Source organism: Schistocerca gregaria, chromosome 5 (assembly GCF_023897955.1).
Source record: "Schistocerca gregaria isolate iqSchGreg1 chromosome 5, iqSchGreg1.2, whole genome shotgun sequence".
Taxonomy (NCBI): Eukaryota; Metazoa; Arthropoda; class Insecta; order Orthoptera; family Acrididae; genus Schistocerca; species Schistocerca gregaria.
Genome location: NC_064924.1, coordinates 383,937,822 through 383,961,716, shown reverse-complemented (window position 1 = coordinate 383,961,716; position 23,895 = coordinate 383,937,822). Strand labels below are relative to the sequence as shown.

At 35.6% G+C, this 23,895-nt stretch overlaps 2 protein-coding genes across 8 annotated transcripts in view; one reads left to right on the top strand and one right to left on the bottom strand.

The window, feature by feature from the left end:
• The window catches only part of LOC126273198 (band 4.1-like protein 4), a 1,244,225-nt gene extending 1,240,374 nt beyond the window's left edge, over positions 1-3,851 (top strand). For 4 of the 6 annotated variants that reach the window (XM_049976738.1, XM_049976736.1, XM_049976733.1 and 1 more), the window contains one exon: positions 1,355-3,851. In XM_049976738.1, the coding sequence (XP_049832695.1) occupies positions 1,355-1,386 (32 nt within the window). In that variant the 3' untranslated portion in view covers positions 1,387-3,851. The remainder of the gene's footprint in view (positions 1-1,354) is intronic. The other 2 variants (XM_049976734.1, XM_049976737.1) reach the window with 2 other exon arrangements.
• LOC126273199 (cilia- and flagella-associated protein 161-like) overlaps positions 1-23,895 on the bottom strand; it is a 376,598-nt gene that overhangs the window by 19,070 nt on the left and 333,633 nt on the right. The window lies entirely within an intron of this gene.

The following is a 23,895-nucleotide window of genomic DNA, read 5'->3' as shown; positions in this document are numbered from 1 at the left end:
TCCATATAAAACTTCTTATTCATTACAAACTCCCATGACTTCTGCTTATCATAATGCTATAGTCTTAATGAATGTGAAGTTTGTCAGCATATAAACTGAGCCTTTTATCATGCTGTACCATGTAATGAAGTTTCTAATACAAAGTTTTCTTGATACTTAATATATGGAATTTTATCCACCTTTTCTCTGGAAATAATATAACACATACCACTGAACTGTTTTCACATCTGATGAGTCCAGTGTATGTGCATACTTTCTTTGCACTGAAATATTGGGTTTTATTTCTGCATATAAGAAACCAAGTGGTGCTCAATGCTGCTGAGCAGTTACTTTCCTTTATATGATTGCAGTTGTCTCTGATGGTCACTAATGCTTATTTTTTTATGAATGGACAAAATTGTTTGAGGGTGTTTCCTCATACATTAATTCATAGTCCATAGTTATTTTAATACTAAATTCTAAAACACAACGTCTCTCTGCAATAAACATTCCATATATGTTTAGATTAGTATTATTTACTAATGATAAATGCCAGTTGCAAGAAGATTGGCTTAAACCCTGAGCCCAATTACAAAAAAATATATCATTACACTGAAGAAATTATAACTGCTGTCTTTCTGCACTATCATTTTTCATATTGTGGTTCCTTCTGCCCATTAATTCATTCATTCATTGTGTTCTGTAGATCCCATCAATACATTAACAAGTGACAAGAAAAACTGTATTCTGTACTGACAACAAATTATTGCTTTGCTTAGTGCTATTCATGCTATTTACAGCTAAATGTTACTGACTAAATTAAAAAGAAAGCTGCTCTATTGGAAAACCTACCTCCTCAGCTATATTATACAACTGCTGTTTAACCTGCTGTTGGCAGCTTAACATTACTTGATTAAAGTGGTATTTTTCAGAGAAAATTACTCCTATTTGCAGTACACCACTAATTTTCATGCAACTCTACAATGGATACTCTATTTGGCATGTAACTAACAGAAATTCTCTATTGTTGAATCTAGATGTTCAGATAGTTAGTGGAAAGGGTGGCTAATCAGATACATTTTTAACTTCCTTTTGAAACAGCAGGGAGCCCCCATTTCTTGCTTCATGTTAGATAGGAGCTTGTTGAATATCTTCCCACTGTAATATGTACTCCAGTATGAAAGCAAACAAGGAAGCAAAGGCTATATGAAAATAATTTCTGTGTCCTGAATTGTGAAACTACATAGTACAACCACCTGTAGTGTCACTAAGTAAAATATTTTAATTACAGTCATAACCTTTGTAACTAACAGAGTACCAATTAATCCTGCACTAACATAATTGTTGAAATGTATTTTATTTGCTTTGCTTTCAGACAAGCACGATGAGCTCTGTTTGGAGCAATGACACAGAGACTATATGTGAAGATGAAGAACCTCTAGAAACTCAAACAATGTACAAGCCCAACAACGGGGATTCATCCAGCAGTAAATCTGATATGACCAATGGACATGAAGTTGCACATGAAATGAGCACAGAGCTATAATAAAATTTGCACTGGCCAAATTACAGAACAAAAAGAAATTTCATATAAAGACATAAGTCATGTGTGTGATAATGTGAACTAAGTGTTTTACCAGTTGAATTTTGTACCCATCATATTGTCAGGATACAGTGTTCTGTAGTTGAAAAGGATTTATATAAAATTTTTAATACTGTGTTTTAATAATAGACAAGGAAGAACAAACCAAAGGATGAGGACAATCTGGAGAGAATGTGTTAGTCTGAAATAGAGGACATTTTCAAATACCAAATATTTGAAAGAATGACTTGCAATCAAATTTTGTAAAATTTCAATTAGTACTGCAGGCAAAAGCAATGTATCTCTAATATTAGTAATGATGTGCCTGCAACAAGATGAAGTAAAAGAAAGGTCCATTCTCTTTCATTAATCCATGAGCTTTCTACTTCCACTACAGAAGTGTTTACTGATGTGCCATGGTATCGCTTTTTGTCCCCTCATGTTTGTGCTAATGTCATATTGTGTGTGTCTTATTTATGTGAAAATGTATTTAATTTGCAATATATGTGTCTGTTGTATCTGTGGTTATTGTATGTATGCTCAGTGGCATTACTTAGTTTTGTATATAGCATATTCACATTCCACTGTAAATATGCATGGACTGTAAATAATATTTGAAACAAATAACAGACTGAACTACCAAGAGAAAGTATCCCTGTAAAGAAAACCATATCAGATTTTCTTCAGTTTACCAGCCAAAGCATGTAAGAATGGTTTATATAGTAGTAGTCCCATTTATCACATGAGCATTATGTTGAATCTCATATATTTTGTTCCTCTTGCCATATTATTTCATTTTATTCCTATAAAGTTAACTGTGGTGCAACCATGAGTTTTAATGTGTTGTTGTTATTATTTTTAAATAAGGAGAACTGTGTGAAGTTGGCAATTTCTACTGCAGTTAATATTCAGAGTCCTGCAATAGATGTGCTGTGATACTAAACAGTGTACTGACTGACTGTATACTTTCTTATAATAATACCATGAAGGCTCATATTACAAGTAGTTACCAGCCACTGTAATGGGGAGTAAATTTGATTTGTGAGCAGCATTGCCCTAAATGAAACAGAAGTTGTACTTATTATCAGGTGCTGTACTAAGTAACAAAAACCCCTTTACTTGCTCATATAATGCTGATTTTCCTTTTCTCTCTCAATCTTTTTTGAAAGATATTGCCTCAAAACTATTTTTGAGCTGATTTTCAGCATTGATAATAGCAATAATTACTCTTTGAAGTACAGTGAGCTAATGTTAACTATATGAGAATAGCTCACAAGGGCATGAGAATGTATGCTTTGTTTCCCCATTGTACTTGCCATAACTGTCAATGCAACAAAATGTCCGAGGTTGTTCAGAAGTAAATAAGTCACTGATACATGTAAAAACCTTGTCATATTTGTTGCTTCAAATGTAATTTCAATAGGTATTCAGATAGACTGTAACAGACATCCTTATATCAAAAGTGTTTTAAAAAAAATACAGAACATCCAATGTATTCGTAAACAACCTGCCAGTCAGAATGAATGTTTAGCTGCCTCAATTCATCACATCACTAAATATTCCAACATGCAGCAAGAATGCTTATACAATATTTGATTATTTTTATCTCAGAAACATGCACTAATTTATGAATTATTCTGAAATTTTGAAATACACGTCTTAAATATTATTACTGTTACAGATTTAAGCTTTATCAGATTTTGTATTCTATAATTAATTGTAATGATAAATGAAATGGCTGTGTTAGTAAACAGTCCTAAATGTCCATACCATTTCAAACTAGCCCATGATTCATAAAAAGATTGCAGTGGAAAATTATCCAAATTATACTGATGTGAATGATGCTTCTTTACATGTCAGTTGGATTAAAAGCAAGGGGTTGTCATATACATGTTTTTCCACTTCACTAAAATTGAAGTAGGTATGGTGAAATTTGTCCATCAAATGTTTCTGCAAAATGTCCGTAACTCAAAACATGACTGATGGTATTGTGGTAATCAAATATTTTGTATTACCTTTCATTGTGCTCTTTGTGTGTGATCTACAATTTTATACAAATGTGCAAGTAATGAAAAGATGGGCACATTTTATTTTTTGTCATATATATTTCCATCCAAAAATTTGTGTTTTTAATAAATGTACTAGAAATTGAAAAGTTCTTCCCTTTTGCTATGTCTGTTAGATATGCCGAAATCTCTTGAAACCAAGATGTTCAGGCCTCTCCAAGAGGTGCCTGAAATACCCTCTTATAAAATTATTTTAGAAAATTGTGAATAAACAGGCTAACCATTACTTACCTTCAGGAGGCAAAGTCCTAGTATTAGTACATTAATACTTACAGTGGGAACTGCTGAACTTAGCTTTCAGAGCTGTGGGTTCCTTCTTCAGGGAGGAAAGATAGATTAGTTGGGTTAGGGGAAGGAGAAAGGGGGGTGGGGGGAGGGCAGTTTATTCTTATATTTTCCTGCTCTTGTTCTCAAACCTCTTTTTGAGTAATCTTTCACATCTTTGCAATCTTCTCCACTCACTCTCTCTTTCCTCCCCAGAAACCGATCCTCCTGAAGCTATATAATGGTTAGACTTCCTTTCTCTGTAATTTTAACTATTTTCTCTGCTGAATTTACCATCTGATAAATTATTGTCAGCATTGCTAATAACATTAAGATACAAAGAACATCTCATACAATCATCAATGCTTGAGCCATGCCTCCATAATCCACAAGAGTGACTACAGAATTCTTTTGGGAGACACTTGGAAATGAGATCTTATAAATCCCCCTATTTAAATGTGAAAATTTTAGCTGGTTACTTCAATGCCCAGGTAAGACAAAAATGAATCTAAAGAATTGTAAGATACCCAGTGCATACAAGAACAAACAGAAATAGAAAATATTGATCCTTATGTCTACTTATTTTAGAGCCCTTCCAAACACCTGTCTCTACCTTAATCTTTATTAGGTAAATTTAAGATTGACTATATTTCAACAATAACCAACAGTAAAAGAGACACCATAAATGCCAATGTCAGGATTGCCAAACTAAAATTGAAAATAAGACAAAAATTTACATAGAATTGCTCAAACCATACAAAAATAGTTACCGAAAAAACTTATCAAAAACAAGAATGGACACTTAGGAAGACATAAACAAATCTTTCCTGAAAGCAACGCAAAATCCTTTGGCAAGGTGGCATCAAGTGCACATTTTTCGTGTAGCGATGTCTCATTTTCTTTAAAAAGTGATAGTGAGGTTTGTAAAATTTGCTTGAAGAAGGTCAAAAGAGGTATCCTGTGTGTCGACTGCAAGTACTGGTACCAACGATAAATGTGTCAAAGTCAATTTGAAATATATAACAGATGGACATAACTGGACATGCCAACACTGCTTCATAAGTGCCACAGGAAATGAAATAACCAACAAGCTAAAGACAAAAGAAAAATAATAAGCATGTTAACAGATGATTTAATGCCAATCAATACAAAATATCAAGAACTTCTGGGGAAATATCAAGAGCTGGAAATTAAATATAAAGCAGTGGATCGGAATTATTGCCTAAGTCAAGACAACGCCATTGTTAATGGTCATTCCACGCAGACAATAAGACTTGTGCTGAAAAGAACAAACAAGTAAGTACAGCCCCAGTGATACCATTATCAAACAAATTCTAAGAACTAGAAGTGGATTGTGGTAACAGAAGAGACATGAACAAACAAGAAAGTAATCACAAAACTCCTGCTAAAGAACCAAAAAAGAACTTGCCAACCTTAAGATACACTATAGGGCTCCTTCTTTATGCCAACAGTCATGGAAAAGACCTATCCAAACATTTTCGTGAAAGTATGCATTCAAAGCATTCAGTTTTCACTTATATCAAGCCTGATGCAATGTTGAATGCAGTGGTGGAGAATTTAACAACAGAAACAAGTCAACTGAACAATGACGCTCACATTGTGATTATTGGTGGCAGCAATGACGAATACAAAAACGAAAGCAAGATAGCCCTGAGATGTTTCCGTAACATATTACCAAAACTATTTCAAACGAACATTGTCATCACAAATATGCTAGTGAGACATGATTTACCACTGTGATTGTGTCTAAACAAAGAGATTCGACACTACAATTCCAAGCTAAAGAAACTGTGTGATAAATTTAGCCATGTACATTCGATAGACTTAAGTAAGATGAGTCATGATGAACACACAAAACACGGATTCCACCTAAACAGGAAAGGGAAGGCCAAGCTAGTTTCCCACATAAGCAAGCGAGAAAGACAGCGTGGAGAAAGCTCCAATTGGTCTGGGCTACAACCATGAGACTTTTTTTAGAATAAAGGACCATAATAATAGTTTTCAGGGATGTATTTCGGATATGACTGAGTCCCATTCATGCAAAGAAAAGCCAGGCTGTGAAATAAGTGATCAGTCATTGCAGGACAGTTCTAAAAAAACAGTGTATGCAAAATGTCGTAAAAAGTGTAACTCAAACAATTTTGATTCATGCAAGATGGTAAATAAACAAGAAGGGATAACACCCTTAAAGTTAATGCACTTAAATGTGCAATATCTCATAAACAAACTAGATATACTACAAATATTCACAGAGGAACACTTGCCACATATACTAGTAATAATGGAACATGGGCTAAAATGCAGTGAAATAATAATTATAGATTAGAAGGTTACATACTAGCAAATAGTTATGGAAGGCAAAACCATAAAGGTGGTGGTGTGGCAGTTTATTTTAATAAGGATATAGAAGCTAAAAAAATCCTTTCTTGAATACCACACCAAAGAAGGATCAATTGAAATGACAGGTATTGTACTCCACAGTAATGATCTTAAGTTACCAAAGTATAAAGTGATGGAGTACATAGGCCACCAAATGTTGTTTATGGATAAACATAGTAGTGTTGTTGGTCAGGCCAATTCTAATGATCTTACTATATCAGGTGACTTAAATATAGATGTAAGCTCAAATAGTACAGTAAATTTGAAACTCAGTGATGTATTGACCTCATACAATCTTGTAAATATAGCAACTCTGACACCAGAGTGATGGACACATGTTCCACTAGAATAGATTATGCTCAGAGTGATGGACACATGTTCCACTAGAATAGATTACGCTATAATCAACAAAGATGTTATAGATAAGGTAAATTACAGTAACTTAGATTTTTTTATTCTGACCACTTCTGTCAGGTGATAGAATACATAAATTCAGTTGTGCCTAAAATAACAAAAATTGTGCTACAGAAAAAATGCTGAATATCTCAAATATTAATGCTCTTAAAGACAAACTAGCAAATGAGAAATGGGATTCTGTGCACCAGGTAAAAGGGTCGGATGAGAAATGGTATGAATTCTACTCAACCCTACTGCATCATTATGAATATAGTTGTCCAGTCAAAGAAATACAGAAGGTAGTTAAACACTGTCAAAATGGAAGTAATCCAAGACTAAAACTCCCACCAAATCTGATTAGACTCAGGTAGCAAGAACATGATCTAAACCAGCTTTATAAAGCTACTACTGTGCAGGATTTCAAGAAAAAATACAATAGGGCCAAGCAAACTTTTAAAACCGAAATTGTTAACGTAAGGAATCAGATTAACAGCAAAACAACAGAACAGTCTGACAACATAAGCAAAGCATCTTGGAAGCTGATTGACAAATACCGAAAAGGTCCCAACAAGATGAACATGGAATCACTTAGCATAAGACATGATGGTAACATTATAAGAAACCCAGACACTATATGTAATATTTTTAATAACTACTACACTTCTGGCAAACAATCAACCCATATTATAGATTAACAGGTAGAGACCCGATGCCATCTCACCCAGTGTACCGAATTTGAATTTGTGGAAGTGAATGAGCAGGAGGTTCACAGGGCAATATACATGCTAAAGAAAAAATTTTCATCTAGATGGGATGGCGTATCTAGTGCTGTTACTAAAGAATGCTTGAAAGAAATCTCTAAACCTTTTACTCACCTGATTAATTGCAGCATTAGAGAAAACATATATCCAACGTTTCTAAAAATGGATGTAGTGAAACCAGTGTATAAGAAGTTAAATAAGGAAGATGTCTCCAACTATAAACCAATATCATTAATTCCCACTTTTAGAAAGATATTTGAAAGCATTATCCTTTATCAGCTAAGTGCCTTTTTCACAAAACATAAACTGCTTGTAGATTCACAGCATGGCTTCAGAAAAGAGCTAAGTACAGCCACAGCAGTTACACAGTTCATTCAAGAAGTTTACTGTCTGTTGGATCAGAAGATGCAGACTGCAGGTATATTTTTGGACCTGACAAGAGCATTTGATACGGTAAACCTAGGATACTTCTTAAAAGCTAAAGTCTAATAGTATTGGGGATCAAGCCATGAATCTTAACCACGTACCTGCAGAACTGTAAGCAAAGCACTAAACTGTCATACAAACTAGATAATAAAATCATGAACTCCCAGTCCACCAGTGAACTGTATCACAAGGTGTACCACAGGGCTGAATCCTTGGACCCTTTCTCTCCCTTATATATATTAACGACATCGCACAACCCATTAACTCCCACATTGTAAGCTATGCAGTTGACACATCAATATTATTCTATGGAAGTGAATCTAATGAGCTACCATCTCTTGCTACTAGTGGTGTAACATAAGTAAGAAAATACTTCAATGATCAGGGTCTCAAGATGAATGTCACCAAATCTCAACCATTGACATTTAAAACAGGCAATTCTCATCACAACAATATGAATAGTGTGTGTACTATCTCTGCAACAGAAAATGGTAACCATAAATTCCTAGGTGTATATGTTGATGAAAATTTGCGGTGGACATACCACATTAATTTCGTATGCGGAAAAGTCAGTAGTGCCATATATCTCCTCAGCCAGCTCGCAAAAATAGTTCCTAGCCAAGCACTGAAATTATTATATTATGGAACACTTTACCCCTTTCTCAATTACGGAATTGAACTATGGGGCTGTGCATCTGTTGTACATTGAAAAAGAATACTACTATTACAGAAAAGAGCAATAAGGCATATACATGGTACGGGACATAGAGTTTTATGTCGTGAAGTGTTTGTGGAGCACAAATATCTGACAATATATTCTCTGTACATCTTCAAAATAGTTGTTTTTTTATTTTTTATTTTAAATAAGTCAACCACCAGAAGCTATCAAACAGTGATGTACATGGTCACAACACTAGAACAAAGTGTAACTATTTCTGTAACAGAACAACATTAAAAATGACTGATAGAAGTCCATATATCAGTGGTTTGATTTGGTATAACAAGCTACCAAATGCTCTATGAACGTACACGTGAAATGTTTTTAAAACAAAATTAAAATCTTTTCTAATAGAAGATTGTTTATATTCTTTCAACGAATTTTAAGCTGGTGATTGTAACATGAGGCATTAGCATATCACTTGTAATGTGACAAATGTAAAAAAAATAGACATAAGAAGCAACAGCTACAGAATATAGTGTATCTTATAAGTATAAACATAACCATAGTATTAAGTCTGATGTTTGCAAAAGCCATCACTACCAATGTTCCTTGCAAGGAAAACTTAAATAAATAAATAAAAAGATAAGGAAATGGTGGAGATGCTCTCAGTAAAAGGCATAAAGTCCAGAAGAGATGGTATTCCAACCAAACCATGGAAATATGGAATGATTTTATTCAACAAGGATAACCAGAGCAGAAAAAAGCATTCTTGATAAAATCTGTATTGAAAGTCTGAAAGAAGACAAAAAATAACACCGCCAAGTTTTATAACATTTTAATGGAAAGATTATAACAATATTAGCCTTAATCTCTGTATTTTAAAAGGAAGACCAAAATTCTAGTACCAAACAGGGAGGAAAAGTGCCAATGTTTGACAGCTATTTTTATGTCTTTAAACTGGGAAGAACCACAGAAGAGACTTAAATTCCAGCAATCACTACAATTTCACACAAGTTAAAAACCACTGAACAATAAAACATGCAGGGAAAGATAGAATACTCACAAAAATGTGGAAAAGTGGATGGGCATGCTAGCAGAGAAACTACATCAAGTGCAATATTTGAGAAAAAGAAAAAAAATCTCTGTAAACTGAACAGTGGTCTAAAACACTCACTAAATATGAAGCAAGACAAATCTGACTCAGACAACCATGAGGAATTTTGCTGCTTACCTGTTTCCTACAAATTATTTTCCAGTGTCTTATTAAATATAGAGAAAAAAAGAGGTTGACTACCAGTAGGATGAATATCAAGACAGTTTCAGGAGAGTGAAATCCTGTATGGAACAAATCTTTTGTGTCAAATGAAGTGATCATATGGCATTATTGGCTGGGAGACCTCATCTTTTTATTTGATCGAACAATGGAAATTCCAGGTAGGAATATCAGCAATGTAGGAAAATATAGATTACTACTTACTGTAAAGATGATACATTCAGTTACAGACAGGCACAATTAAAAGACTCTTACACAAAGCTTTCAGACACAGACTTCATCAGAAAAAGAGCAACTTATTCATTATCCATACAAACAAGCAAGCACACCTCATGTACACATGATCTCCAACTCCAAAAGCTGTGACCCAAGCTGCCAGAGATGATGGTCATTTGTGTATGAGGTGTGTTTGCTTGTGTGTATGATTGGTGTGTGTTTCTCTTTTCCTGATGAAGGCTGTAGCCAAATTGTGTATGATCAGTCAAAGGAAAAGACAGTAGTAGTGAACATTAAGAGAGAGAGAGAGAGAGAGAGAGAGAGAGAGAGAGAGAGAGAGAGAGAGAGAGAGAGCAGCAGCAGCGTGTGGCTCTCTTTACAGACTCAAAAGTTTGAATGGATCTGTAACAGACTGAAGAGACCAACTTAAAAGCATGTAGCTCTTTTTACAAACATACATTCCTCTTAAGTTTTGATGAATTTGGAATGGATCAAAAGGACCCGCTTTAAATCAGTTATTATGGGAAACTCTTTTCAAGTTAAATTTGAGAGCCATCTGAGATTGAGATAAGCCAACAGTCAGTTGCTGACATCGTTTATCCTGGGTATAACAATGAGACACAAAAAGCTGCAATAATCTTGGCAAGAACAGTCTCTCCTCCTGTTCCATTCACTCATGGAGCAAGGGTAGTACATAGTGTAATTTATCTAATCTTGTCTTCAAAGCCCCTATGGGAATGATAAACTGGTAGATGTATTATATTCCTAGATTCCTCACTTAATACTAAGTAAGTAAGGTTTCATGGGCTAGATGACATCTATCAAGCATCTGCCACTTCTTCTCCAGCATTTCTGTAATGCTATCCCACTGGCGAAAAAAATCTGTAACCATTCATGCTGCTCTTCTTTCTACACTTTCAGTACCCCTGTTAGCCCTATTTGGTATGGATCTCACACTTCAGCAATATTCTACAATGGTTCTTATTTGTAGACTGAGTATACTCTCCCAGTATCATACGAATCAACTACAGCCAGCCATCTGCTTTACCTAGGACTAAGCATAAAGTCAAATCTTTGCAAAAATTGGAAATCTTAACATTATCTGAATGGATATTTGTGCAGCAATTTCAAATAGTGCTTTACTAAAGATAACTTCATCATCTGAAAATTTCCTAAGTTACAATTGCTGTCAGATTATTAACATGCAACATGAACAGCAAAGTCCCATCACACATCCCTAAGGAGTGCCTGAAGTTAACTTCTACAACTCTGGGCAGCTCTATATCCAATGCTGTATCTGAAATCCTCAGTCCAGTCACAAACGGTCACATTTATGTTAATAAGCTTTGGCTAGAATTGAGTAAAATGTTTTTCAGAAATCAAGAATAACTGTAACTGCATCCACCTGTTTCCCTTGATCCATGGCTTTCAGAATGTCATGGGAGAAAATGTTAGTTGGCGTCTGCATGATCAATGTTTACAGAATCATTCTGTTAGAAATACTTTGCTTCAATTCAGCTCAGAATATATTCTAAGACATATGTCAATGCTACTTGATGGTAGTTTTGTAGATCACTTCAAATAACAGTAAAATAAAATCATGGTAGACCTACCTAGCATTTCTAAAGTGGTGCCACAAAACACTGTAAAGGATTTAGTCATGGCTTGATGATGTATATGTGCTTCAAACAATGCCAAATCTAGCTCCTACATAAAAAAAGGCCTTTGTGAACCTTATTGTTAGTAGAACTGGAATAGTAACAACTCCTCTCAGTGATTGTTCAATAGTGACAGAAAGCTAGATCCCTGTGTGGCAATGGCAATCATTCAAACAAAATGTTACACTACTATCTGGTCAAGGTCTTCTCTGCTGGTCTGGAGTATATCATTCTTGTTTTCAGCATTGAGATGGCATATTGTACTCTCAACTGGAACTCTCCTGATGGCCTTCCATATAACTCAAATTTGGTGGAGCGATTTTGGAGCTCAAGAATTCTTGGTGCAATCTTTTCTTGCTCTCTGTAATCACATCCTGTCATTTGTGCTGCTGGAACGCTGCACTCTTGTCAATGTTCCGCAACTTTCCATTACATTTTTCTTTCTTTGGAACTGACAGTGATAATACTAGTAAGCCAATAGTGCTGACACACAAAGCAGCACATGGGATTAGAAATTCAAGGCTTCACCCTGAGGTTGATGAAACAGGCCATTACGCATTAAAGCAAACCTGAGCAATAAAATGTCATTCATCCTCCTCAGAACAGTGAAGCCTGCCTTTTCACATTCATCCTGTAATTTTTTGATGATTACATACAATGGGTCTCCAAGAAATAAAAAATATTACTAAATAGTTCTAAGTAACTTTACCTTTCTTTTGGAGATGGCACTGCCTGTCACGAGACAGAACAAAGGGAAAGTGATGGAAGTACTTCACTACAAATCATTGGCCCAACTAAATGTATTGTTAATACTTTACATGAAGTTGCCAAAGAAGCTCTAAGTGAAGCAGTTAACTGCAAGGGGACAAAATCAATATATTATTTTTACAGGTATAGAGAAAGAGGTACAAATAAAGAAAGACAAATACAGAGAACTTATAATTAAACTTCCGCCACTCGAGCCAGTGTAGATGGAAAAATATTTACTGTACAGGTACCCAACTTCATAAGAATGATGTTCAGACTGCATTGTCAGTAGTGTTAGTGTCATAACTTGCCATTTGGTGCATTATGACTTGTCATTAGGAGCCGTTACAGTTATAGCAACATAGGGAGGAACTTGGTCCCCAAGGATCAAGGAAATGCAGTGTGAATGGCACACATTAGTGTGGTTTGCTTTGCTAACATGTGAGGAGAGAGGTGCTAATGACTCACTTTTTTTATGCACAATGGAGCTCCAACTGAAGAGTGCTCACTCATGAGGTCATCTGCTTATTAAATAGCAAGTTTGGAGAATACCAAATCATTGGCTGACCATTCCAAACTGCATGTAGGGTTACCAGAAGAACAAGGTAGATCAACAGGACACTAACACTTGTTGGAGATTGAAGACGAGAGGTTGAAGATGAGAATAGCAAGAGAGGTAGCCAACATCCTATCTGAGATGTTTCAGCAGCAGTAGAGCAGTCTCTAGTGCAGTTCCAGGCTGTTGTGGATGCAGATGATTGTCACATTCAGCAATGTTTGTAACCAGGAACATAAAAGTGGTACACAGTTAACAAATGTTCCCTGCTCATGTGGAAATTAAAATGTGTTTATTTCACTGGTTTATTCATTATTTCTCTTCCACATATCCTTACAAATGCTTCACATAGTTTTGTTGTCCTATGCTCACTCAATTTTTCATGAGTGTCCTCTCGAGTACTGAAAGTTTAAAACTGCTAAATACTCAACATATTTGGGATAAGATAGAACAAGCAACAAGCAAAAATTAGAAAAATACTGAGGGTAATGAAAGTTTAAACTTTGAAAAAACTTGTAATGAAATTGATAATCTTTTTAATGGTAAAAGCAGCTCAGAAGCATAGAGGATATTGAAAATATTAGGAAAAAAATTCATAAGAAATACAATAAATTAAATGTATTAGTATTCAGTCTTGGTAAAAATATTTTAAAGAACTGTTGACAGAAAATAGGATAATTTTTTTGGACACAATTAATGATGACACAGAGAGAACAGAAAATAATGAATGCATTTCTTTGGTCATAGAGATACTAAAAGATTCAGTGAAAACTTTAAAGAATGTAAGAGCTGCAGGAAATTAAAAAACGGTACAGAGGAATTAATGACATTAACTATCAGTGGGAATGGATTAAATCAGTGATCAGTGGACCAGGATTCGAAACTGTCTGCTGCTTACTAGACATGTCCAAAAGAACAGACATTGTTTTGATTCTACAGTCACGATGAATCAAGGCACAAAGTAATTAATGACATAAGCTGCAAATGCGCATTGATTAAATCAATGGGGAAAGTTGAAAATTTGTGCAGAATTGGGACTCGAGCCCAGGTCTCCTGCTTACTGGACAGATGCACTGACCACTTTGCCATCCGGATAGTGCAATGGTCAGTGCATCTCCTTGGTAAACAGGAAACCTCAGTTCGAATCCTGAACCTGTACAAATTTTTAACTTTCCTCGTTGATTTAATCAATGCCCACTTGCAGCTAATGTCATTAATTCCTTTGGGTCTTGATTCATAGTGGCTGCAGGATCAAAATTATATGAAATTACACGAAATTTTGAAAAATCTTTTTGAAAAATATTTATGTGGCAAGACCAAACCAAAAGATTGGAAAGTACGATTTATATTAACAGTTCGTAAGAGAGGAGAAAAAAGATGAGTGCAAGAATTTCAGAAGAATAACTGTGACTAATATATTTTTCAGACTGTATGGAAGTATTATTGAACTATTTTTTGAAACAATATAAGGAAATTGCAGCTGAAGAACAAGCTGGCTTCAGAGCAGCAAGATCAATTATAGACCATAAACTTTGTTTGCAACAAATACTTACAAAGAAAAATATTCAAAATCAGCCCCCTTACTTAGTATTTGCAGGCACAGATAATATACCTTTAAACAATTAGTGGAAATCTTTAAAATTATCTAATATTAATCTTATCATAATTAAAGCAATTCAGAACCCATATGAAAACTCCACAGCAAAATAAAAATAAAAAATATTCTCTCACTTGCATTTAAATTAATGAACGGATTATGTCAGGGATATAAACTATCACCAACACTTTATAAAAAATGTATTGGAAAATTATAAGGAGAAATGTAACAACTTGAGAATCCCAATAAATGATGTTACTACATATTCACTAACTTTTCTGAAGACCAGGTAGTTTTGGCACAAGATAAAGAAGGTACCAATATATCACCAGGAAATTAACAGAGGGGTATAAAAAATAGGACCTTCAAGTCAACATGAAAAATTAAATACATGGTAATAGGAGAAACAAATCCAGATTTGGCACTGGGTGATGGGATGGAAATAATTACACTCTGAAGAGTACAAATATATAGGAGTAAAAATCACACAATATAAGGAAATTAATTCAAGAATAAATGCTGGAAAGTTCACTATTGGAACATTAAATGATGTTTTCTAGGATCAAAAATTAGAAAGGAATCAAAAGTAAAATCTGAAAAACAGTTATTAGAAGCATTGTGATAAATGGATTAGATGTATAGACAATTAAATAATAATTAACACCACAGTGCTCAGAGCCATTTGAATCATTTGAACTAATTAACGAAAATATTAATGGCAACTTAGATGGACACATAGAAATGGTGCAGAGGTATATCCAGACACAGAAGGATCAGAAATGAAGTCATCAGGAAGGAAATGGATGTCACAAGTTTGACTTAATTTTTTGAAAGGAAATCAACTTATATGGTATGGCCATTTGAAAAGGATGTCAGAGGAGAGATTGCCACTACAGATCATGGAATGGAAACCACGAGGGCGGACAAAAAGAGGGAGATCAAAGGCCAAATGGCTAGAAAGAATTCAGCCATCATTAGAAGAAGAAATAGTGAGGAAAATTTATTGAGAGATAGGCACAAATGGAGAATGAAAACCAAATCTGATAAATAATCTTGGGTTACCAGAAAATGTAAATACATTGTAAAACTGGGAAAATAATAATGAAATGCAGATTTAAATTAAATAAACTGAATCATTAAGGAGATGGGGCCTGGATAAATTCAAGGGACCAGAAATTGTTTAGAGTTTTAAGAGGGAACATTACACAGGGGGGGGGGGGGGGGCAAGACAGGGCCTAGTAGAAATTTAGAAATTCCTGGATAACACAGGGTACACTAACTTTATTAGATAAAGACAGAAAATATAAAGCTGCAGCAAATAAAGCGGGTGAAATGGAATACCTATGTCTAAAAAATGAGGCTGACAAAGTGTAAAATGGCTAAGCAGGAATGACAAGAGGGCAAATGGAAGTCTGTAAGAGAATGCATGGCAACAGGAAACTAAAGAGATCATAGAGAAAAGGGAAGCAAATGCATGAATATCAAGAACTCAGATGACAAGGCAGGGATAAGCAAAGATACGAAGGCTGAAAGTTGAAAGGAATATACAGGGTGATTTTGCTAAACGGAGACAAACTGCAGGAAATGATCCCTGAGAGGATAAGGAGCAAGAAAGATCATATGAACATATGGCCAAAATTGTGTTCCCAGGGAGGTACACCCACTTGATGGGGATGGAGATGAAAGATCATTGACAGTGCAGTTTTCAATGACTGAAAGCACACATAAGAACACATTAGACAAGTGGGCATGTTCCGTCGTTACCAGTATTTTAGCTCCACACTGAAGGCAGCAGTGAGCTGGAACACCATCAGGTAGTGACCATCACCAAAGGCACATCTGCCAGCAGGAATGCAGGATCAGCCAGAGAAAGTGTATATATTTTTCACCTGTGAAGGGTTGTGGATAGACGACTGGTCTCATGAGGCGGCCACTAATAATCACAGCCCTCACATAAAGGCTGAGTCAGTACTAATGGTTCACTGCCACCACACCATGGAGATTCTCTGTAGTCCACAGGTGGATGTTTTGAATGGTGTTGTGATGGTTGATGATACAGCCCCTTGAGAAAGTAGCCTCATCTGTGAATAATGTGGATGACAGAAATCCAGCACCACAGTGGCCTGTGTGACAAACCAGTAATAAAACTGTCATCATGGATGCAACTTCACACTGTTAGTGATATGGATAGTGGCAGTTGTCGTGGATAATGCTCCACACAGTTTTCTGGCTTACGCTGTGTTGGCAGGCTACCTGCTTGGTGCTGATACTGGGATCACTGTTGGCGATGTTTTATCTCCATGTAGTTGAATTAAATCAAGTGATGCGGAGGGAACAGATTAGGAAATGAGATATTAAAAGAAGTAGATACATTTCTACTATTTGGGGAGTAAAATAACTGATGAAGGCCACAATAGAGAGGATATAAAATTCAGACTGGCAACAGTACAAAAAGTATTTACGAAAAAGAGGAATTTGTTAACATCTAATATCAATTTCAGTATTGGGATGACCTTACCAAATCAATTTGTCTGGAGTGTAGCCTTATATAGAAGTGAAATGTGAACAATAAGCAGTTCATACAGGGAGTGAATGGAAGTTTTTGAATGTAGTGCTACAGCAGAATGCTGAAAATTAAATGGGTGCATAGAATAACAAAAGAGGAGGTAATGAACTGAATTTGAGAAGAAAACAAATTTGAGGCATTACTTGACTAAAAGACAGAATCAGCTGATAGGATACACCCAGAAAAACAAAGAAATTGTTACTCTGGTAATGGTTGAAGTGTGGATGATAAAAATTATAGAGAGAGACCAGGACTTCATTTCACTGAGCAGGTGCAAATGGATGCGGGTTGTGATACTTATACAGAAGTGAAAAGGCTTGCACAGGATGGACTAGCATTGAGAGCTACATGAAATCAATCTTCTGACTTAAGATCACAATAACAGTCACATGAAATAACAGGATACCCCAGTCAGAATTAGAAAACATCAAACAACAAGTACAACAAATAATGGACCAAAATAATGTGCAATCAGAAGAAGAAGAAAATACAGTAATGGACTCAAACATCCCAGAGCAAACAAACAAAGTACAACACTCATCAATCAAACAATCAGAGGAAAACGAAATCTTAAGACAGCCACCAGAACAAGCACAAATAGAACACAAAGTGACACACATGTTAGATATAGAAGAAAAATTTCAGCTGATATATATAGAATACAAAGACACAAATACAGACATTAGACCATTCTTGCATAGACCACCAAATAACCCACAAGTCAAAACCACAATAACAACTATCAACACAATCATACACAACAAAATAAATGAAAAAACAACTATGGAAGAGTTATAACTACTGGTTTATATAGGAGTGCTCACTACACTAAATGTACACACTAGGCAGAGATCAGAACCAACCAACACACAGAAGAAACCCACATAACCAGCATGCAACACAGGCTACAGATCAGAATAGAAAAACTGAGAAAAGACATCGGACAGCTAACACTACTTATAAGAAATGAAATACCAGACAAAAAATGAAAAAGGTTAGGTAAATTCTCACAACAAGAAGTGATAGAGCAATTAGATGAAAAGAAGCAGATGCTACAAGCATTGGCCAAACGAATTAGAAGATACAAAAAAAGTGAAAATAGAAGGAAACAAAACCAAACATTCAACACAAACCAAAAGAAATTTTACCAGACAATAAATGGATAACACAAACATTAAAATAGACAATCCACCAAACATAACAGACATGGAACACTTCTGGAGCAACATATGGTCAAACCCAGTACAACATACCAGACATGCACGGTGGATACAAGTAGAAACAGACACATACAAGATTATACCACAAATGCCTGAAGCGATAATTTTGCAACATTCTATGCACAAATGGAAAGCCCCCAGAAAAGATAAAATTGCAAATTTCTGGCTAAAGAAGTTCACCTCAACACATTCACATCTAACTAAATTATTTAACAGTTACATTGCAGACCCATACACACTCCCTGATACACTTACACAAGGAATAACTCATCTGAAACCTAAGGATCAAGCAGACACAGCAAACCCAGCAAAATATCGCCCCATAACATGCTTACCAACAATACACAAAATATTAACTTCAGTCACTACAAAGAAATTAATGACACATACAACACAGAACAAAATTATAAATGAGGAACAAAAAGGCTGCTGCAATGGAGCATGAGGATATAAAGAGCAACTGATATTAGATGCAGAGGTGACATATCAAGCTAAAACTAAACAAAGGTCGCTACACTACGCATACATCGATTACCAAAATGCTTTTGATAGTGTACTCCACTCAGGGTTACTACAAATATTGGAAATATACAAAGTAGATCCTAAATTGACACAGTTCTTAAACATAGTAATGAAAAACTGGAAAACCACACTTAATATCCAAACAAATTCAAATAATATCACATCACAGCCCATACAGGTTAAGTGTGGAATATACCAAGGAGACTCATTAAGTCCTTTCTGGTTCTGCCTTGCTCTGAACCCACTATCCAACATGCTAAATAATACAAATTATGGATATAATATTACTGGAACATACCAACACAAAACCACACATTTGCTATACATGGATGATCTAAAACTACTGGCAGCAACAAATCAACAACTCAACCAATTACTAAAGATAACAGAAGTGTTCAGCAATGATATAAATATGGCTTTTGGAACAGACAAATGTAAGAAAAATAGCATAGTCAAGGGAAAACACACTAAAGCAGAAGATTACATATTGGATAACCACAGTGACTGCATAGGAAGTGATGGAAAAAACAGATGCTTATAAATATCTAGGATACAGACAAAAAATATGAATAGATAACACAAATATTAAAGAAGAACTAAAAGAAAAATATAGACAAAGACTAAGAAAAACACTGAAAACAGAATTGCCAGCAAGAAACAAGACAAAAGCTGTAAATAATTATGCTATACTAATATTGACCTACTCATTTGGAGTAGTGAAATGGAGTAACACAGATCTAGAAGCACTCAATACACTTACACGATCACAATGCCACAAATATAGAAAAAAATCACATACATTCAGCAACAGAAAGATTCACATTAAGCAGAAAGGAAGGAGGAAGGGGATTTATTGACATAAAAAACCTACATTATGGACAGGTAGAAAATTTAAGAAAATTCTTTATAAAACGAGCAGAAACTAGCAAAATACACAAAGCAATCAATCATATAAATACATCGGCTACACCATTGCAATTTCATAACCACTTCTGCAACCCTTTAGATCACATAACATCAACAGATATGAAGAAAGTAAACTGGAAACAGGAAACACTACATGGCAAGCACCCCTATCATCTAACACAGCCACACATCGATCAAGACGCATCCAACACATAGCTAAGAAAAGGGAATATATACAATGAGATGGAAGGATTCATGATTGCAATACAGGATCAAACAATAAACACCAGATATTACAGCAAGCATATTATTAAAAATCCCAATACCACAACAGATAAATGCAGACTTTGCAAACAACAAATAGAAACAGTAGATCACATCACAAGCAGATGCACAATACTAGCAAATACAGAATACCTCATAAGACATAACAATGTAGCAAAAATAATACATCAACAACTTGCCATATAACATAAACTAGCACAACAACACATTCCCACATACAAGTATGCACCACAAAATGTACTGGAGAATGATGAATACAAATTATACTGGAACAGAATCATTATAACAGATAAATCAACACCACATAACAAACCTGACATCATACTCACCAATAAAAAGAAGAAATTAACAAAACTAATCGAAATATCCATACCCAATACAACAAAAATACAGAAGAAAACAGGAGAAAAAATTGAAAAATACATCCAACTGGCTCAGGAAGTCAAGGGCATGTGGTATCAGGATAAAGTTGACATTATACAAATTATTCTATCAACTATAGGAGTCATACCACACAATATCTACCAGTACATCAACGCAATACAGCTACATCCAAACGTATATATACAACTAAAGAAATCTGTAATTATTGATACATGTTCAATTACCCAAAAGTTCCTAAATGCAGTGTAACATATACCGTACAGTTAAAAGGAAGTCACGCTTGATCAGGTTATGCGTCACTTTCCATTTTTAACCAGACATAACATCTGAGAAAGGAAAGAAATAATAATAATAACCATCAGGTGAGCAAGATGTATGAGACAGGCAAAATTCCCTCAGACTTCAAGAATAATATAATAATTCCAATCCCAAAGAAAGCAGGTGTTGACAGATATGAAAATTACTGAACTATCTGTTTCATAATTAACAGCTGTAAAACCCTAACACAAATTCTTTACAGATGAATGGAAAAACTGGTAGAAGCAGGCCTCGCAGAAGAGCAGTTTGGATTCCATAGAAATGTTGGAACATGTGATGCAATACTGATCCTACAACTTATGTTAGAAGAAAGATTAAGGAAAGGAAAACCTACGTTTCTAGCATTTGTAGACTTACGGAAAGCTTTAGATAATGTTGACTGGAATACTCTCTTTCAAATTCTGAAGGTGACAGGGGTAAAATAAAGGGAGCAAAAAGATATTTACAATTTTTACAGAAAGCAGATGGCAGTTATAAGAGTCGAGGGACATGAAAGGAAAGCAGTGGTTGGGAAGGGAGTGAGACAGGGTTGTAGCCTCTCCCTGACGCTATTCAATCTGTGTATTGAGCACACAGTAAGGGAAACAAAAGAAAAGTTCGGAGTAGGTATTAAAATCCATGGAGAAGAAATACAAAACTTTGAGATTCGCTGATGAAGTAATTCTGTCAGAGATAGCAAAGGACATAGAAGAGCAGTTGAATGGAATGGACAGTGCTTGAAAGGAGGGTATAAGATGAACATCGACAAAATCATAACGAGGATAATGGAATGTAGTCTAATTAAGTTGGGTGATGCTGAGGGAATTAGATTACGAAATGAGACACTTAAAGTAATAAAGGAGTTTTGCTATTTGGTGAGCAAAATAACTGATGATGGTAGAGAGGATATAAAATGTAGACTGGCAATGGCAAGGAAATTTGTTAACATTGAGTATTGATTTAAGTGTCAGGAAGTCATTTCTGAAAGTATTTGTATGGAGTGTAGCCATCTATGGAAGTGAAACATGGACGATAAATAGTTTAGACGACATGTGGTGTTACAGAAGAAAGCTGAAGATTAGATGGGTAGTTCACATAACTAATGAGGATGTACTGAATAGATTTGGAGACAAGAGAAATTCGTGGCACAAGTTGACTAGAAGAAGGGAACGGTTTGTAGGACAGATTCTGAGGCATCAAGGGATCACCAAATTAGTACTGGAGGACAGCATGGAGGATAAAAATCATAGAGGGAGACCAAGAGATGAATACATTAAGCAGATTCAGAAGGATGTAGGCTGCAGTAGGTACTGGGAGATGAAGAAGCTTGCACAGGATAGAGTAGCATGGAGAGCTGCATCAAACCAGTCTCAGAACTGAAGACCTCAACAACAACAATAATTAACACTTTAGTTTTTTCTTTTATGTGTCATGAAAATGTTAACAATGAGGAGGCAATGTCTAAATTATTGCTTCAGGACTTCTCTTCGCTTTCAATTCTGTAAGAAAACATAATTTTACAATTGTTACTTTTCAACCCTTTTTTTTTTTTTGACATCTCTGAAACATTTGTAGACAAGCATTCTTTTTTACATCCCATTCAAATATTTCTACTTTTCAACCTTTTCATTATACCAAGCATTTGGTCTTGCTGATTAAGTCTTTTGTGCAAAGTACCAAAAAGCCCTTTTGTTACTTTTTCTGTTTTAAAGCGTCTCTTTCATTATATTTTTCATTGTACCACTTTGGAAATGAAGGTGTTCACCAAGAAATCCAATGACATTTTTGTCCGTTCTTCTGTTAATTTTCATTGCACTTAAGGACAATTGGATTTGCACTATTTAGCCGACCATTTGTGTTATTCCAGAGTCTTATTTTCCTTGATAGCAAGCATCAGTCTACTTCCAATTATGAAGACATAATTGCAAAATTTTTGCCAGTCACTGTCTCATTTTCAAATGCTTATTGGTTATTTGCCTGTAAGTCAACAGTTTAATTAAATCCTTCTTAGCATCCATTAAAAGTATAAAAAACAGTGATGATCACTTATGGACTACTGAAACACCTGCAAAGCAGCCAGTTAATATGTAAAATACAGCATAAAATGTTTTGAAGCACAGACCATGTATAAATGTGAACTGGGTTGTGGCTTGCACAATAATGACAACAATAGTTTGTTACTCACCTTTATAACCACACATTAGTATTTCATTACCTCTTTAAATACACATTATGCATGAAAAGTAATATTTCTGCTAATGTAGTAGGAAAGTGCTTGTGGAATGTGAATACTGTAGGATTAAAGGAGAGCACTCGCTGAAAAGCATAAGCAATGAGTTGTCGATAGGCACACACAAAGAAGGAAAACTTGACAGCTTTTGGAGTCATCCTTTCACTCACACACACAAACACAGACACACACACATGCCTACATTGTTAGACTGACATTGCCACAATGCTATTTTTCAGCAGATGGAGTGGTTGTGGTTAGGATAGTGTTAGATGGGGTGGGTAGAGGGAGAGGGAGGTAGGAGGCAAGAAGAGAGATTGGGGGTAGGTGGCTAGGGGTTTGTAGGGTGGTGCCTGGTTTGGCTGCTAGGAGTGCAGGAGGGAAGGATGGCATGTATATGGACTGGCATGATTATAGTGGCCGATGAAAAGAGGCACATGCTGAAGGTGATCTGGAGACACGAATTGGGAGGGAATGACAGGATGAAGGAGGGGAAACTGCTGGGTGGAGGGTGTGGGGACAATAAGTTCCCTGAGATTGAGACCAGGATGATTACAGAAGCAGAGGATAATTTTTAAGAACCACTCCCGTCTGTGTAGTTCAGAGAAGCTGTTGGTTGAGGGAACTATATAGATGGCTTGGGTTGTGAAGCAGCCATTGAAGTTGAGTCTCTTGTGCTCAGCTCCATGTTCTGCCTCAGGTGGTCAAGCTTGTTCTTGACAACAGTTTGATGGTCATACCAACATTTGTTAGTTATACCAACATTTGGTATGGCTGTGCAGTGTTTACAGCAGAGTTGGTAAATGACATGGCTGCTTTCACAAGTGGCTAGCCTGCAACAGGACTGGAGTAGGAAATGGCGGGCTGGTGTCCCAGCAGATCTTGCACCTTGGTCTGCCACAG